The sequence below is a fragment of the Haliotis rufescens genome, unplaced genomic scaffold, assembly GCF_023055435.1.
Source record: "Haliotis rufescens isolate VD_foot unplaced genomic scaffold, xgHalRufe1.0.p SCAF_17, whole genome shotgun sequence".
In the NCBI taxonomy this organism is placed as follows: domain Eukaryota; kingdom Metazoa; phylum Mollusca; class Gastropoda; order Lepetellida; family Haliotidae; genus Haliotis; species Haliotis rufescens.
In genome coordinates this window covers 7,177,468-7,194,579 of record NW_025963857.1, presented here as the reverse complement: position 1 = coordinate 7,194,579, position 17,112 = coordinate 7,177,468, and the positions used below count along the sequence as shown (strand labels likewise).

At 38.2% G+C, this 17,112-nt stretch overlaps 2 protein-coding genes across 3 annotated transcripts in view; one reads left to right on the top strand and one right to left on the bottom strand.

Moving 5' to 3' along the window:
• The window catches only part of LOC124137547 (serine/threonine-protein kinase Nek6-like), a 38,376-nt gene extending 26,295 nt beyond the window's left edge, over window positions 1–12,081 (top strand). Inside the window, exons 2-5 of one of the 2 annotated variants that reach the window (XM_046503935.2) lie at window positions 6,082–6,179; window positions 9,156–9,288; window positions 10,411–10,582; window positions 10,992–12,081. In XM_046503935.2, coding sequence (XP_046359891.2) covers window positions 6,103–6,179; window positions 9,156–9,288; window positions 10,411–10,582; window positions 10,992–11,611 — 1,002 coding nt within the window. In that variant the 5' untranslated portion in view covers window positions 6,082–6,102 and the 3' untranslated portion in view covers window positions 11,612–12,081. The remainder of the gene's footprint in view (window positions 1–6,081; window positions 6,180–9,155; window positions 9,289–10,410; window positions 10,583–10,991) is intronic. The other variant, XM_046504017.2, reaches the window with a different exon arrangement.
• On the bottom strand, window positions 1,197–16,950 carry LOC124137737 (DNA-directed RNA polymerase II subunit RPB3-like). Its single transcript, XM_046504207.2, has 8 exons — window positions 16,772–16,950; window positions 15,980–16,029; window positions 15,185–15,306; window positions 14,092–14,220; window positions 5,804–5,852; window positions 4,393–4,561; window positions 3,062–3,099; window positions 1,197–2,366 (listed from the first exon to the last, which is right to left on the bottom strand). The coding sequence occupies exons 1-8, from the start codon at window positions 16,855–16,857 to the stop codon at window positions 2,185–2,187; spliced, it is 825 nt and encodes a 274-aa protein (XP_046360163.1). The 5' UTR covers window positions 16,858–16,950; the 3' UTR covers window positions 1,197–2,184.
• Between the last annotated feature and the right edge of the window lie 162 nt (window positions 16,951–17,112).

Here is a 17,112-nt window from a genome sequence, read left to right as displayed (position 1 = left end):
CAGGCAGGGTAACAACAAGTATCATCTTTAACCTCTTGGGCATGATGCAGCAGAGGATCGAACCAGGAATGAGACCCCATGGCAGCTTTAGAAATTGCAACTTGTCCTGTAGTCCTTGCCAAATAGTTAACATATCATAAGGACTTGTAGATATTTGCCATTTTTAAGGGCTTTTCTATATGTTATCGTAAGGACTAGTGTACTAAAACTGTTCGTTTCTACCGCTGCAGGGCTATCCATACACCCTATATGACTGAATTATTATGCTGTATAATGCCAAATACATCTTGCCCTGACACTAGAATCTCTCGGATAAAACCAATAGCATATATTTCTGGAGACTCCAAGATCAATGTCATTTTGACAATATCTGTCCAATCAAACCATCATGTTGACGTCGTGCAATTGTTGTTGCAGTTGATTCTGAGCAAGGAATACACTGGCCTGACCTACTGACAGTTTTATTACAAAACAAAATACTTCTATTATGGGACATTTTCAGCGAATTGCACTGGAGTATATCAATTTTTTTGTCAGGAGTTAATGGGGCACCTGAAATCTCCATGAGGAAGTTGCTGTATTAGGCGTCCTGCTCCACTGACCAACTTGTTGTCCGATCTGAAAGTTATCATAATAAGCACTCCCTACTAACATTAAACATTCACATGACAATGCAGATTTTCTTGCCTTATATCACAAACTTACTTGAGAGAAAATAGAAAAGAGGTATATATACTACTCAAAAGAAGTTAAGGATCACCTGATTCTTTCATATTACAATAGTTAATCTCTCATGCCATGACAGATTAACATTACCAATATGAAAGAATTGGGTGATCCTTTACTTCTTTTGAGTAGTATACTTGTCAAGTAATTATCATTGAAGAAGTTTAAATTTGTTCATTACCATTCTATCTCTGTGTATGGTTTTAATAATGAGTGAGTGAGTTGGGTTTAACACCGCTTTTAACAATATTACAGTTATATCACGGTGTGCTGACAAACCTAGAAACATAATTGGGGCGAACCGGGATTTGAACCCACAATCCTAGGTTTCTGGCATGCCCAAGGGACGGAATTCTGCACAGCAAATCGCGGCGCCTTAGATGACTGGGCCACCAGCGCCCCCTATGGTTTTAATAAGTGCCAAGGAGCTTATTATGGTGAATATGGTGTATTAAGAAGGTAGAAAAACATACTTTATAAAAAGCTTTATTGTACAAATGGAAATAATTATTTTACAAGACATGTCCCAAAACATCTACATAAAAATATGAGGATGAAAATATTTTTTTATGATTCAATGGTTCAATTTTTAATAACATCCTTATTCTGTTCACAAACCAAAGGTTTACAAATCAACAATTCTTCATGGGTATACAATGAAACTTATTGTTCATGTACATCATCTAACATGTCTAAAAAGACATAAAAACATAATTTACATATCCTTGTGAGAAAATGAGCTTTAATGTCAGTCAGCAATATCTCAGCCATGAAGACAACCTGGGCCAACCAATGGTCAATAATGTGAGCAGCATGTCATGCTGTTTTGAGCACTGAGTGTGGATTATTTCAGTTATGTAAGCTTAATGTTGCAGCAACACACAGTGACAAAGGTCGTAGATAATATCACTTCGTTGAAACACACAAGCAGGGGCTGGGTGCTGACAAGGATCATACTCCAGACAACGGCCTGCTTATCCTTGTATTGGATACATTTGGGCACCTAAGAGCATGACAACTGGTCAACAGTGCCCCTGTTTGACTGAAATATCAAGATGCACAGCATAATGCAAAATACATCTCGAAGATAAATGTCATTGGGAAGACATACAATTGTCCATAGACCTCGTCCAGGAATATGAGGAATGTCACATCATAAGGCGTCTTTTCTTTGCTACCTGATGTCATGTTGGGGTTGTTCATTGATACTTGTTTCAATGAAAGACCTTTATTCATAACATTTTGGCTATTATTGCAAACTGTTTACTGCTATTTCAATTGATGGTTCTTTTACGGAATGGCCGCCCGTAGGCCAAAACAAATTAACACATCCAAACCACATGTTTCGGATGATCAGAATATTTTATATTTCACAATGAAACCAACAGTTCTCATATGATCTTCAGATGATAACAGGTTGAAAATGATGATGATGTTGCCAAAATGTCTGCCACAGCCCTAGCTGATGGTGAGGACATCATTCTGTATCTCATGACTCAGTTGTGTCTGTAGGTCGCTCAACTTCTTCTTGATGATCGAAAGGGCAGAGAATATGACAGTTTCTGGCTTGAGGGAGCCACACACTTCAACATTGAAGTAGAACTTGTTAGGCCTTGCATTCACATCAAAAGCACCTTGTGCTGCAATCAGAGAAAACATGGATGTAAGTTATATAAGCTTACACAGTATGAGCAGAAAGTGGCTTAAACTTGAACCCATAATTTAAAGGATTACTAGGCCGGATCGATTTATTTTAACAAGCTCAATAAATGTGAAGTTAGATGAATATTCTCGTTACTGGCTGGTTTCTCATGGTTTACTACCAGGGTGTTCGTTTACTAGTAAGTTAATACATCAAAAGGTTTGTAATAGTCTGAGGAAATATCTCAATAGATATGACTAAGAAAACAAAAGAAAATTTGAAAACCTCAAATTTCAATGCGTTATCATAATTAAATTTCACATAGCATCATCATACATGCAAAACTGACAATGTGCTGACACAAAATAGACGTGTTATAGACAACCATGTGATTGGCTGAGGTTATGAGAGCTAAGGTAATTTTCACAATATTCCAAACTGGAAATTTCACTGTATTTATGATTATACTCGGGAAAGGTGCTCCAAATAATCAATGATAGTTTGAAATATGTTGGAGAATATACCATGTATACTAGTAAGGCCGGACTGAGTGTTTGCATCATTACTTGGCCACCTACAATATCACTCGCCATGGAATAAGAGAGAGGGCTGTGAAATACAGTGAATCCCTTACAAAGTGAAAAGATAAATGAGTGAATATTGTTTAATGTTGCAGTCGGCTTGTTTACTTACTCTGATCTTCATCAATTTCTGAATATTCACTTTTAGGCCTGAAAAATAATACACAAGCATAATGCTAACAGTTAACACAGCACAAAGTAGAAATCAAAGATTGAATAAAGCATAAATACAGATCATGATGCACACCCTGAAATGGCAATCATTAGTTGTCATGGTTATATGTTTACCAAGTTCTATCACTGCCAACATAATCAGCTTACTATACATCGTGAAAATTGTAATCATTCTATGAACAAGAGTTAACCAATTCTATGTACAGGTAAATACTTTCCCACCTGATTGTGTGATCAGAAGAATTATAATTAGGAAGTTTGGAATCTCAGGAAGACAAACTAAACTTGATGAACATCATTTTAAAAAAGGATTCTTTTAACACAACAAACCTAAACATAACACAATATACCTTTGACAAACACAATTCATAATGCTATATATGATAGTGAAGTGATAATATTTTCTTAAAAACAAATCTAATCTTACCAAGAACAAATCTTATGATATCAGATCTCAAACTGTCAAAACTTGACAAACCTAAAAAAATGCTAAAAGTTCATAAATATAAGGAGATCTTACGAGAGCAAGACTCCATTCAAAATGGCTGCGCCTGGCCAGTGATTGATTTGGTGTGGCCAGGGTAACATATTACAACTGGTAAGTAGTGGTCTATGTGATAGTACATGTACATGTGAGTAAGGGAGGAAAGTTGCTGGGGGGATGACATTAGTCTGGTTGAGAGTGCTGCTGTGTGTGCACATACATGTCTTGTTATCACATATGTAACTGAATAAACAACCTCGACTCAAGATACCATCGTTGTGTCATCTGGGCCATATTCCAATCAAACATAGCCATTTAGATGTCAGCCTTCTAACTGGGGGCCATGGGTGGAGCTTTAAAGGTAGTTTTGATTATGTTTGGTGAAAGAAATGTGATGCAACACTTTAGGGATATTCTATGTCTATGATTGGAAGACGTGACTGAAACAACAGGGTGTGAAACATCCACAACATTGTGTGGTCATTACCATTCTCCTTTCTGAATTGCCAGCTGTCGGTTGTTTTCAAGATACAGAAGTCTGATATGCTCTCCAAAATGCTTTGCTCACGAGCACCAAATATTTTAGAAGTTCACCTGACACTACCTCATGCAGAGGATTCGTCAGATCTTGAGTGGAGAGAGTTATCAGATCGTATTAAGATAACTAATTTTAGTGTCATTCACCAAATATATCTATTTCTGATTCATTTATATTTGCTGGAAATATATATCAGTTCACTGGTTGCCCTATTAAAAATTTCAACGATGATTAGCATCAGACTCACCATTCCTCCGGTTTGGGATAGAGTGTGTGCCTCATGGTATTGTCAGGGTCGTACTCAAATGCTACACCTGCAGTAGGATTCCATTTGGCATGTTCTTTGGCGAAACCTTTCCTGGCGAATGCTCGAATCTTTAACTCTTGCCCTTTGCGTAGCTTGGCAATCAGAATGTCTGAAATTCAGTAACTACACTGAAGGAACCTGAAGTTGACCATATGTGTGATCACTCGGTTATCATATATTTAGATAAATAACCTTCCATTTGGTCAATCATTTAAGCTCACAAATAATTTACCATCTCATCAGCAATATTTCAGCCATATGGTGACAAGTCAAAAGCCACAAACAACGGTGATCGTTATTAATCATCAGGAAATGACTAAACTAATTTTTCTGATCAATGAATGAATAAATAGTCTGAGTGAGTGAGTGAGTGAGTTGGGTTTTATACAGCTTTTTGCAATATTCCAGCAATATCACTGCGGGGGACACCACAAATGGGCTTCACGCATTGTAGCCATGTGGGGAATCGAACCCGGCACTTGGCGTAACGAGCAAACACTTTTACCACTAAGCTACCCCACTGCCCCATGAAGAGTCTGAAATGTTAAATGTCATCATCATCCAAAACTGGCTCCCACAGGAGATATCGCTTGGGTGAGATCAAGCGATATCTACACTGTAGATATCACTGCAATGAAATTGCATCACAATGCTTTGCAGACCATTGTGATGTCATTGGTCACCATGACATCACAATCAAATGACATCATTAATTGCTCTGCAACTGAAGCTGTTAGCAGTACTTTTTTTACACTTAAGACACTGCTTATTACTGTCTACAAACTGAAAAAGTTGGAAGAATGATGTTGGATGATAAATAAAATCTCACCCTCGTGTCTTTTGATATCAAATATTCGTGTCTTTTGATATCAAATATATCAACACTCGTTGAGAAAAGTGGAAAAAATCCTCAGCAAGCCTCGGGAGTTTTCCCTTTTTTATTAACTTGTGTTGATATATTTGATATCAAAAGACACTCGTGTGAGATTCTCTATTTATTTCATCATACAACATCTAATCAGTTAATAGAGATTGAGAGAGTTTGGGGTACTAGAACAACACTTCACTTATCACCTGTCAGCTTGATTTTCCATGAAAGAACAAAGTGCCAGGGATCATAGACATTACCACTTTGGGGTAACTCACAAGCACAGTTTTGACAAACCACGGGTCATAATCAGGGAGAATCTATGACACAACCAGGTGACATGTCAATCCCAGCATGGCTAAGAGACAAACCTCTGCACAACAAATAGTTGCATCATAGGCGACTGGGCCTCAAATTATTAATAAGAAAAACATTGACCTCCACAGATCTGAAAGTCTCACATCAGGGCAGAGGTCAACCTACCATCTGTGTCCTCATATTCACTTGCCTCTTCTCTGTGCCGTGACGTCACCTGTAACCATGGCAACAAATTTTTTTAGTATGCATCAGGTGTGCAAATTGGCACTAGTCTGTGTCACTTTGTCTATTGTCTATTGTCAAAGGTATCCAAAGGACACGTAGAATTTCAGCCCTTTCTCAAGCTAGTAAATGATTCAGGTTTATTTGTTTCGCAGCACATACTTTGCATGATCGTGAAGTAGTGAGACTACCCATCAGATGATTATTCCTTGTTGTTGCAGGTATTAAATAGCAATGGATATATGCTATTCTCAAACTCAATCAACAACATCCTAACTTGTGCTGAGAAATCAAGTTCGAGACAAGAAAAAAATCAAAGGTCAGAGCTCCAGATAAGCTTTTGGTGTTGTGGGTATTTTACCCATGCATTTTAAAATCATTGGGTATCAGTAATTCTATTTGAGTATTCAAATTTCTGTCACCCACTAGTTTTTACGCATGTGGGTATTTAAGTTAAATATTTAAAAACACTATTCATCTAGTCCCTGCAAACTGGTGTCGTGTGGGTTCGAGAGCTTTGTAGGACTAAAAAATACCATGATACTTCCACAAGTAAGTGTGATGGCAAATGATCATGATGTAACTGTCATCGTGGAGTTTGACAAGGTTGATGGAATGCCCGTTTATAATTTCAAAATAAGTTGCTGATTTGCGAATCAAATACGCAGGGTTACTTCACAATATTTTGATGATACGCACAAGTTTTATTTTTGTAGCGTATCTGTAATGTTCGTTGCGTACTTGATACGCTTGGATTTTATTTCACTGCGTATTTCTGCATTTCTGATGCGTATTTTACGCAGATACGCAGCTTATCTGGAGCTCTGAAGGTACAAGAATCTGAATGTGATCAAATATGTACATCGCCAATGACTGATTTGATGTTCCCAACAATAAAGACATGTAACAGCAGTCTGTGACTGATCAATGATCAGACTATCATGACTATAGGATGCTTGGTACCATGAACTATTATCAACATTGATAATCATAATAGTTCACAAGCAGCCAATCCAAATTCAAACTGGCTGTCACAACATGCACGTGCATGTCGGGGTGAAAAAATACATCAATCTTGAGTGTTCATGCAATGATGCAATACACAATACCGTATTCTATGTAATAAGCGCCCAGGGCGCTCTCAAAATTAGAAATAGGGGGCTCTTATTAGAGTATTATTTTGTTGGAAAAAAGAGAGTTGAAAGATAAATTTTGTGGTTTATGCTGACACACTTAAATGTTTATATGCGACAGATACATTTTTCCAAAATTTAACTGCCCATAATTAAGAATGCATATAAAACACGAGTGCGTATTATACGCGAATAAATAAGTCTTGAGTACATTGATCAATCGAAAGGAGTGCTTATTGGGATTTTGTCACTAGCCACTATATTAGCTAATATAGTCGTGGGCGCTTATTAGAGCGGGGCGCTTATTAAGTCGAATACGGTATGTTTTTTTCTGTATCAATACATGATGATACACTTGCTAAAATAAGTCACTTACTACTCGTTTAATGACACACAGCATTTCCTTCAGTCAAATATCGCGAAATGTGTTGTAAATAGGGTTTCACGTTCACTACAAAAAATAGCCACAATGTATAGCTAGCTTTACCTTTTGAACCTGCTCTGAAATAATTACTGTCAAGAGGTTTCCATGTGAGTTGAACCAAATATGTGTATTGGGATACTTATTGTATCATGATACATATCGTATTGGGACCTTGTTGTATCATTTCACCCCTACCTGCTTGCACCCATCAGTGTTCCCGTTTACCGGTAATTACCAGTTTTTAACTGGTAAAATTAGGCATAGACCGGTAATTCATGTGACTGCCAGTCCCTGTGGACCGGCAAATAGAGTACCTTATAAATCTCTCTTGCTGAACAAAAAATCGGCAATATTCATATAAGTATATTTTTCGAATGAAGTCAGCTTGTCTGTCACCATCAAGGTTTCCCCTTGTCAATTTTAGTGCAAGGATATAACATTTTGCCTTGCTTCGAGGTTAAGTATGCATTTTTAGCGACTTAGTGTAAAAATATTTTTTAAAAAGGAGAAATTTGTGACTGGACTTTGTGTGAATGACGTGTAGATCTAACTGAATTACTGCAAGACGTCATTGCATTGAACATGATGTTGAGGGAATTAGAACCAGGTAATTTTCATTCGTTTTTTATTTGTTGAAAGTTGGGACTGACAAAACTTAGTGGGGACTGGTAATTTTTAGAGTTTCCAGTCCACCAGGACTGGCAATTTCCAAAGCCAGCTGGAACACTACCCGTATCCTGAAAGAAGTGCAACAGACAGACCTATTTCAGAGAGAACTTTGATTCTTTACCACTAAGCAACGTTAAAACTTGTTAATTGTTGGGGTTTTACATCCCTCGATATTTCCCTGGCACCCTATTGCTGGTCAAGTGTGTCATAAGAGACAACTGAATTGGATCGGATGTAGACTAATACCTGGTCTCTGAAATGAACATATCATACCGAAAAAAACAGTTGTTCAATTATCTTAATAAAAATATAATAAAAGGGAGCCCGGAGACTCTCTACATTTTCAGATACAGCAGTAATCTAGACTAGCCAAACATTATAGACTTGCATGGGCTGGATTTGATATAGTTGTATCAGGGTCTGTAAGACAGACTAGATTGGATGGTGAAGTTTGGTGACCTGGTTGATTGCCTCATATCTCAACAGTGTTGGACATTACTCAAAATATCAATCACTTTGCCTAGCCCAGAATATTGCTGACTGCGGTATAAAACAAGACATATAAAAAACTGAACATATAATTCAGTTACCATAAGGTAATACTTTGAAACAGCTTTGGTAGCAGTGAGTGAGTAAGTTTGGAATAATGTCAGTTATATCACACAGAGATGTTGGAGGGAAACATACAGTGATGCAGACCATTGACAGTTACCACAGTGGTGAATCCCATGAGCATGGGTATAATACTAAAACATAAATCAATACATCAAAACCACAATCACAGATCTCTGGCACACCAAAGGGATGCAACTCTGCACAGCAAATTACCACGCCTCAGCCAACTGGACCACCCATGCCTCCTAATAGTATGAAAGTATGACTGATTCAGGGGTAGAAACTAACAGTTTTTGTCCACTAGTCCTCATAATGATAACATACAGCAAACCCCTTAAAATTGGCCAATTTCTACTAGTCCTTAGGATACCTTTACCATTGGGCAGTTTGGTAAGGACTACAGGACTAGTGCCAATTTCTAACGCTGCTGATTGCATGATTGACTCTGTTGCAGAACTATGCGCCACTCCTTCAACCCAATCACCCAGACTGTGATCCAACTTCACAGCAACACATGTTGTCCCACCCTCAACCACTGGTGCAGGAACACCATCCTACAGTCCGTCACACTCAAGCGTGTCGACCAGGTAACACATGTCTATATACTCTCTTCAACACCATTGACTCAAAACTTGTCAGTATGTTACATACTCTTGCACAAGTAGAATCCAAGTTGACCTATCTTTGCATTCAAGACTTACTTGCCCTCATGCTCAATTCCCCAGTGTATCAGGTGTATTGCTGCATTACATCCCTATTCTTTTATGATAAGTACTGGAGCCATTTGCCACTACAGCTTGGTTTTGAGCCTGATTTGACAGACATCACACAACAAAAAACTGTCCACACAGGTTATACCCATGAGCAAGTTTTCTGAGCTTAGTCAGTGATAAAAGATATGTAGATGAGATCATTTCCAAAACAAAGCTATAGTGATGAATAGGTTCAGGGTATTTATTACAATAGAATGGAGATATAATACCCTGGATAATCGAGGATGATTTGACCTCTCATAGGCTGTAATGCGTGTGTCGAGGTCACAATTGTCTCTAATTTTCGTAAATTCCATATGTTATTACAGAAAACAATGTTTATAACAATCACGCTTATAACAAACTGATGGACATAACTGATTTTTGGTCCCGGCCATTTGCTGTATAAATGCTGTATACATGCTCATAACAAACTACGATTGTAAGGAAACAAAACTAGTGGTCCCATTGAATTCGTGATAACCGTAGTTTACTGTAGTTTTCCCTAACACCACACAATATTTGCCTACGACATGTTCATGCTTGGACTCATTTTACAGACTATATTTTCTAAAAGAAAATAAAAAACAAAAAAGACATGTATAACTAGATCAAAAGAGAGCTTATTTCAAATCATTGTTTTCATTTATATTTGAAACAATTGTTAGAGAGCACATACCATGATTCCTGAGGGTCAATTGGAACTTTCAACACAAAATCTTCAGTGGTTAACTAAGGTTTATCATATTTATCAAGATTATTGACATCCTCAATAACTTCTGCTGACTATTTTTGGTCCTCCCTTCATATTTTAACACTTCAGCACAGACAAATCGTAAAACAAGAAAATTCATTGTTCTGTTTTTGTGAAATCCACAACTGTAACATGACTTAATTATCACAAATACATATGTAGTTTCATATGATAAGTACTTTGACAAAACCATTTTTCCCTAGATGCTGACACTACCTGTGCCAAGTAAAATTGCAAACAACATCAGCAAGATCGGACTCAGTGATTTCCTCATCGACCCTGCCTCCCTGAACGGTTCCAACCACCTGAACAGGACATACCCAGCAACCTGTCTGTTTGACAACAGTAAAGTCATCCTCAAGATACAGCCATCCGGTAAAAGCAGGATCTGCTTCATAGTGAACCCATCATACTTTAGTAATAATCACAATAATATTAGTCATATTACCGGTACTAGTGACATCCGTTTCCATTTTATCACTAATTACAATAATATAACAGTTCTATTACTAATGATATCTGTTTCTACTTTATCACTAACCATGCTAATTATGATAAGACTATGGTTTTATTACTACTGGTATGGATGAAAACCATTTCCATTATCTAACTGGTTGTGATAATCAATTCTATCTTATCATTAACTACGACTTTTACCAGCTTACAATATAACATTTCTGTTTTTCTTTTTGATCACTATTCCTGTTTCATCAGTAAATATGATAACCATTTTTTCGCCACTACTTAGGACAACTCTTTAAAAATCTAACTGTTCTGCTTCAAGGATCTCAGATCAACACAAGCCATCCTAGTTTCCTCGCCTCGTTTGAAGAAGGGGAATACCAGTGTTCCATCTACCAGAAAACAGAAAATCTGCAAGACATCATTGAAGCCTGCAAGCAGAACGGCACTCGCATCAGTGACGAAGTTTCATGGAAGGTTGTGTGTGAATTCTGTCGCTGGGTCCTCCTTAATGCTTCCGGTTTTTCTGGCAAGCTAAGTACAGCCGTTATCAACTTCACATGTGATGGCAGGATCTTCTTTGACTTAACCGAAAGTCAGCCAGATGAACAGGACATCACTGCCCTCAACATGGGCACGCCATTACCAGTCTATGAAGCCCCGGAGATTCTCACGCGGAACAACCCCGACGAACAAGCATTTGTCTGGTCACTTGGCTGCGTCATTTATGAAATGCTTGCCCTCGAGCCAGCCTACTTTGATTCAGATGGCACCAACCCCTTCGCTGTCTACATGAAGATCATCCAGGGGGAACTACCCCCCGACATTTTGAGAGGGGGACAGGCTCTCATGGACCTGGTGTGGTTGTGCCTTATGGTGGATCCAGCCAGCAGGCCCACAATCAGGGACATTCTCAAAATGGCGGAGTTAAAAGTAGGATAATGTTATCATTAGCTACTCACTGGTCAATATGGATACTGAACTATGCTACTCAAACTCGATTTCTCATTTGTTAATGCTATGTATGCTGTAGTTTACATAGATGTGTTCTGCATGTTAAATCATATATGTTTTTGATAATTGTTATTTTTCTGAAAGCTATTTTTGCAACATTTACATTGAAACCAATTTTATCATTATCGTTCTCTAAGCTATTTTTGCAATATTTACATTGAAACCAATTTTATCCTGATCATGCTTTTTTCAATATATATATTTTTTTCATTTTAAGACATATTTCTATATCATTATATATATGTGATCAGATTCTTCCTAACTTAATTGTTATTCAAATATTTACAAGTCATGTTACACTATAACATTTCCTGGGCCCGGGGACATCTTACTTCGTGCACAACTGTTGCATCACATTTACATTTGTTACAAGAATAAACTATTTTTTTTTTACAAAACCTGTTTTGTTTCTATTTTTCAGATCTCACCTTAAAAGAATTATGAGATTTTTTACTTTTCAGATCTCACCTAAATGAATTATTAGATCATTTAGTGAAAAATGTGGCATGATATTTTTGCAATTTCATGTCTTGAATAACATTGAAACAGTCTGGGTTAACAATAGGGGTTAATTACTCTCAAACATATTTGGGTTGGTAGGGGTTAACATCGTAAATTATTCATCATGACCTGATGTTTGAAAATTTCCAGTTGGATTTGTTTATTTGTTTGTTGTTTAGCGCCACACTCAGCAATATTCCAGCTATATCACGGCAGTCTGTAAATAATCGAGTCTGGACAAGACAATCCAATGATTGACCTTATGAGCATCAACCCACGGAATTTGGATATGATGACATGCATCAAGCAATGATACTGATTGCTTTTTTAGTTTATTGCAATTCTGTGTGATTTTCATCTGACAAAATGATCTAACATGAACAAATTCATGTTGCATCAACAGGAGTGAGGTTTTTTCTCTACAGCCATTAAAAGAAGTCTATTGGCAGGCCTAACTAGATTGATTTAAGTCATTCAAACATCAATTTGGTGAGGTGAGGTGAGGTGAAATGGGGTTGAACGTCGCGTTCAAGATTATTGCACTTATATAGCAACTTGCATGCACGTGTGTGTGAGTGTGCGGCTGCTTGTACTAGTCCGAACTGATGCCGATTTATAGTGCTAGCTCACTGAGATACCATGCCGCAGTTTAACATGAATACCCCACTCAGACACAGTATACTGACTCCGAGCCGACCAGTCCTTGTTTTAGCCCGTTTTTTAACAGTATTCCAGTTATATCACGGCATGTCAGCTTAATGTGGGAGGGAAGCCCGGAATGATTGAGATCTCAGACATTTACCACTTCGGTGAAAGCCACGAGCAAGGGTATTGTGCTGACAAACCTAGAAACATAATCGGGGTGAACCAGGATTTGAATCCACAATCATAGGATTCTGTCGTGCCCAAGGGACGCACCTCTGCACAGCGAATTGCGGCGCCTTAGATGACTGGGCCACCTGTGCCCCCTTGACACCAGTGAAGGAAAGTGAATGTTGTTAAATGCCTTAGTCAACAATATTCAAGCTACATCACAGCAGCCTGTCAATAACCTGGACCAGGCAAATCATTGATTGAAAACATGAGCAACAATCCACGCCAGTGGGGAGTGCTGACATGCATTTAGCCAGTCGGAATCTGACCACCTGATTCAAACTAGTCGCCTCTTACAATGGGAGAATGGGTCTCTATGGGTTCACATATATATAATGTAGTATGCATGACACCTTACAGCCTTTCGGCTCACATATTATATAATAATTATACATATTGTAATAATACAACCTGAACACTTGAGGGGCGCTCGTCACACCGAAGACCCGGGTTTGATTCCCGACAGTACAATGTGTGAAGCCCATTTCTGGTGTCCCCCGCCGTGATATTGCTGGAATATTGCTAAAAGCGGCGTAAAACCATACTCACTCACTCACTCACACTCACTGAACACTTGAGATATTGAAAGGGAGACAACTAATCTTGGACAGTCTAACATGGGGTCACATATATAATGAACCATCGAAGTATGCAAGAAAATAACCTGACTTTATCAAAGGGAGACAAGTAATCTTGGACAGTATTTGAATGACACTTTTCTAACCAAACGTCTTACAGTAACAGCATGAAGATATAAGGATTGATCAAGTGAGTATGGTTTTACTCTGCTTTAAGCAATGTTCCAGCAAATATCGTGTCGCAGGGACACCAGAAATGGGCCAATTGTACCCATGTGGGAATTAAACCTGGGCCTTCAGCGTGATGAGTGAATGCTTTAACCCTAAGGCAACCCTACCACCCCATGATTGATGAAAAATGATGAGTTTATATGATATGTGAGCATTTTCTTCAATTCAACTACAATATAAACTTATATCTTGAGATATCTTGATCGTACGCAGTGAGAAACTTACAGGAACAACTTTGTTGTTTGAGGAGTGAAGGTCTGCACTGGTGACATGGCGTGTCTGGTCATCTAGACATTTCACCTCCAGTTGAAACTCCACAGCACACTCTGGACAGAACTCCTCACAGGTACAGTCCTGAAACATTCATCACACATGCCAGAAGATAACATTACAGAGTGGGTAACTTGGTTGGTTGGTTGGTTTGTTACTTAACGCGTCACTCAGCAATATTCCAGTTATATGAAGGCGGTCTGTAATCCAATGATTAATATCATGAGCATCGATCCACGCAATTGGGATACGATGAAATGCATCAAACAAGTCAGCAAGCCTGACCGCCCGATTCCGTTAGTCGCCTCTTACGACAAGCATAGTTGCCTGTTACGGCAAGCATGGGTTGCTGAAGATCTATTCTACTCCTTTAACATTAATCAATAAATCTTGCAGTCCTAAGGGAAGCAACTCTGCAGAGCAAATTGATATGCCTTACTTTGGTGAAACCCAAGGGCATATACATTGTGCTAACAAACAAAGGATCATGATTAGGAACAAACCCATGATCATATGATCCTGGCATGTCTAAGGGACACAACTCTGGAGTCTCCGTACAGTGAATTGCAGCACCCTGGGGGAGTCAACCACCCATACCTCAGACAAAACCATAACTCAAATTTAAGTTTTGTTTTGTTTGTTTGTGGTTTAACGCCGCACTCAGCAATATTCCAGCTATATGGAGGCGGTCTGTAAATCGAGTCTGGACCAGACAATCCAGTGATTGACATCATGAGCATCAAATTTAAGTAGATCTTTATTCTGTATATAATAATATGATATTCCTATAACAGGTTTCACAGCTGTCAGTTCAGAACACATGGGGTTATCAGACCAAACACATTGTAGCTTGAGTCTCAGGCTGTATCGTGTATAAAAGGGCTAAACATAATGTGACATTCAACCACTTACAATACTTTATTCACAATACCAAAGAGGTTTTTCTTCTTACATGTTCTGAAGAAATACTGGTTGTTGCTTGTAAATAACACTATCATCAAAAGACTAAGCAACTCATATTCAATGTAACAGTCAGACACATGCTTACCCTGCAGTACTGTAACTTGTCAACCACCTCATCACTAGTGAGTGGAATCAGCCCAAGTCGATGTGAAATAAACTCATCAAACAGAACTGTGGAGTTGGCTTCCATCTGGACCCAGTCAATGGCTAAAATAGCAACATGGAACAGATTTTATACACAAAATCATTAATGAAGAAATAGTGTGCCCTGTTACTGCAACAATGAAAGAAATACCCAAGGGTCAATAAATTCTGCAATGGCTAAATAAAAGCAGTATCTATTTCAAAATATTTTTTTCATTAATTCTGTTTCAATATGAATACAAATGTATATGTATTCATACACAAACAGGATGAAGCAGTTGCTGGGTTAAAGACAGGACACCTCGAGTGAGTGAGTTTGGTTTAACACCACTTTGATCAGTATAGTTATATCATAGCATGTCAGTTTGACGTGGGAGGAAGTCCTGAGTGATGGAGGCCTTGGACATTTACAGCTTTGGAGCAAAGGAACAATCAGGGCAAACCAGGATTCAAACCTATAATAAAAGGGGTCTCTTACACTTAAAGGACGCAACTCGATAGAACAAATCGCAGTGCTGAGTCGACTGGGTCACCCATGCTCCCAACATAAACAAAAATCTGACATTTGAGGAGCCATAGGTCAGTGATTTTTAAAACAAAGACAATGTAAATGACTGACAAAGACATGCTAGAGAAGGTCTGATGGGTGCTCCATGCTACAACGGGAGAAGGTCAGCAATGTTTGGTGATGACATGGGGTGAAAAATAAGATTTACAAAACATTACAGATACTGACCTATGGTTGGTACCTCAGCAATGCACACTCTTCGTAAACTATTCGCAACACTGTGAACAGAAGCATATATTGATGTTAAAATAATTGTAAACTATTTCATGAAATATTCAAATTTTGTTGACATTCATTTAATAGAGGGTGCAGTCTACAACTTAAGCTACCTGTTAGATGCCAAGTGTATGGTATAATTTCATTTGGTCTCATAAGCAGCGGATATTTTAACTCAGACATCTACAGAGCTTGATGTCCGGTGACAAGTGTAGTCTGTGTCAACTGTGTATACTTTCCTGAAATTGTCTCAGTGGATTGTAAGTTGTTAATACATATGGACTGATACCAAACAAAATGACTCAACTCAAAGGTGCAGAAGTTGGCAGTATGCTTACATTACCATGTAAACAACGTCTTATAACATAAACATTCTGGAGTAAATCTGACTATATTAGATAAACCTGCTAGAAAGGATCTAAACATTCTTATAGTGAATTTGATCAACAGCGATGAAAGAGAGAGGACGTAAAAATATAAATTGTAATGTTAGTTTTACGAAAGGGTAATTCGGGATGGTGTGTTGTACATCCATGGAAATCAAAAGAAAGCACCCGCGTTTCCACTACGGTACTCAGATATAGTGAATATAGCTGCACCTATTGATTTTTCAAACATCCAGATACTAACAATATATTTGGTTTGTCGCATGGCTATTGTCTAGATGTCTTCTGCAACTACTGTATGAACGTGTTATGTCAACCCACTGATTACGCAGTTAGGTGACATTTCCAAGCTGATCACCTTAAATCAGTGTCCTCAAGAATAAACTTTATGTTTTCATCTGTGAGTTGTGTGATTGAAACAGTTGGCTGGTTGGCGTACGGCATGTTTATCAAAGAGAAGTAATTCTGTCACTGTCTGAGCTGCGCTTTCCCTTCGGTTTTAGTTCATGCCGGGCTTTATTTCACGGAAGTTAAACAGCGCATGTCTGGCCAAGTTTTCATTTTCCTCTGTCTCACTCTAGGGGTGGTGGAGACGATTGATCTTTACCAATGTTCGCTTTAGAAGACGTTTATATAATTAATCCTGTATTCAAAGCATGTAACATTATAATCTTAGCATGTGTGATTACCAAAATAATC

Bases quoted from the DNA above. Each gene is read 5' to 3' on its own strand.
- LOC124137737 (XM_046504207.2), bottom strand. From the start codon at position 16,857: ATGCCGTACGCCAACCAGCCAACTGTTTCAATCACACAACTCACAGAT. The intron at 14,221-15,184 runs GTAAGCATGTGT...TGAATGTTTCAG, and splicing joins ACAAGTTACAGTACTGCAGG to GACTGTACCTGTGAGGAGTT. The intron at 5,853-14,091 runs GTAAGTTTCTCA...CCATGGTTACAG, and splicing joins CAAACAACAAAGTTGTTCCT to GTGACGTCACGGCACAGAGA.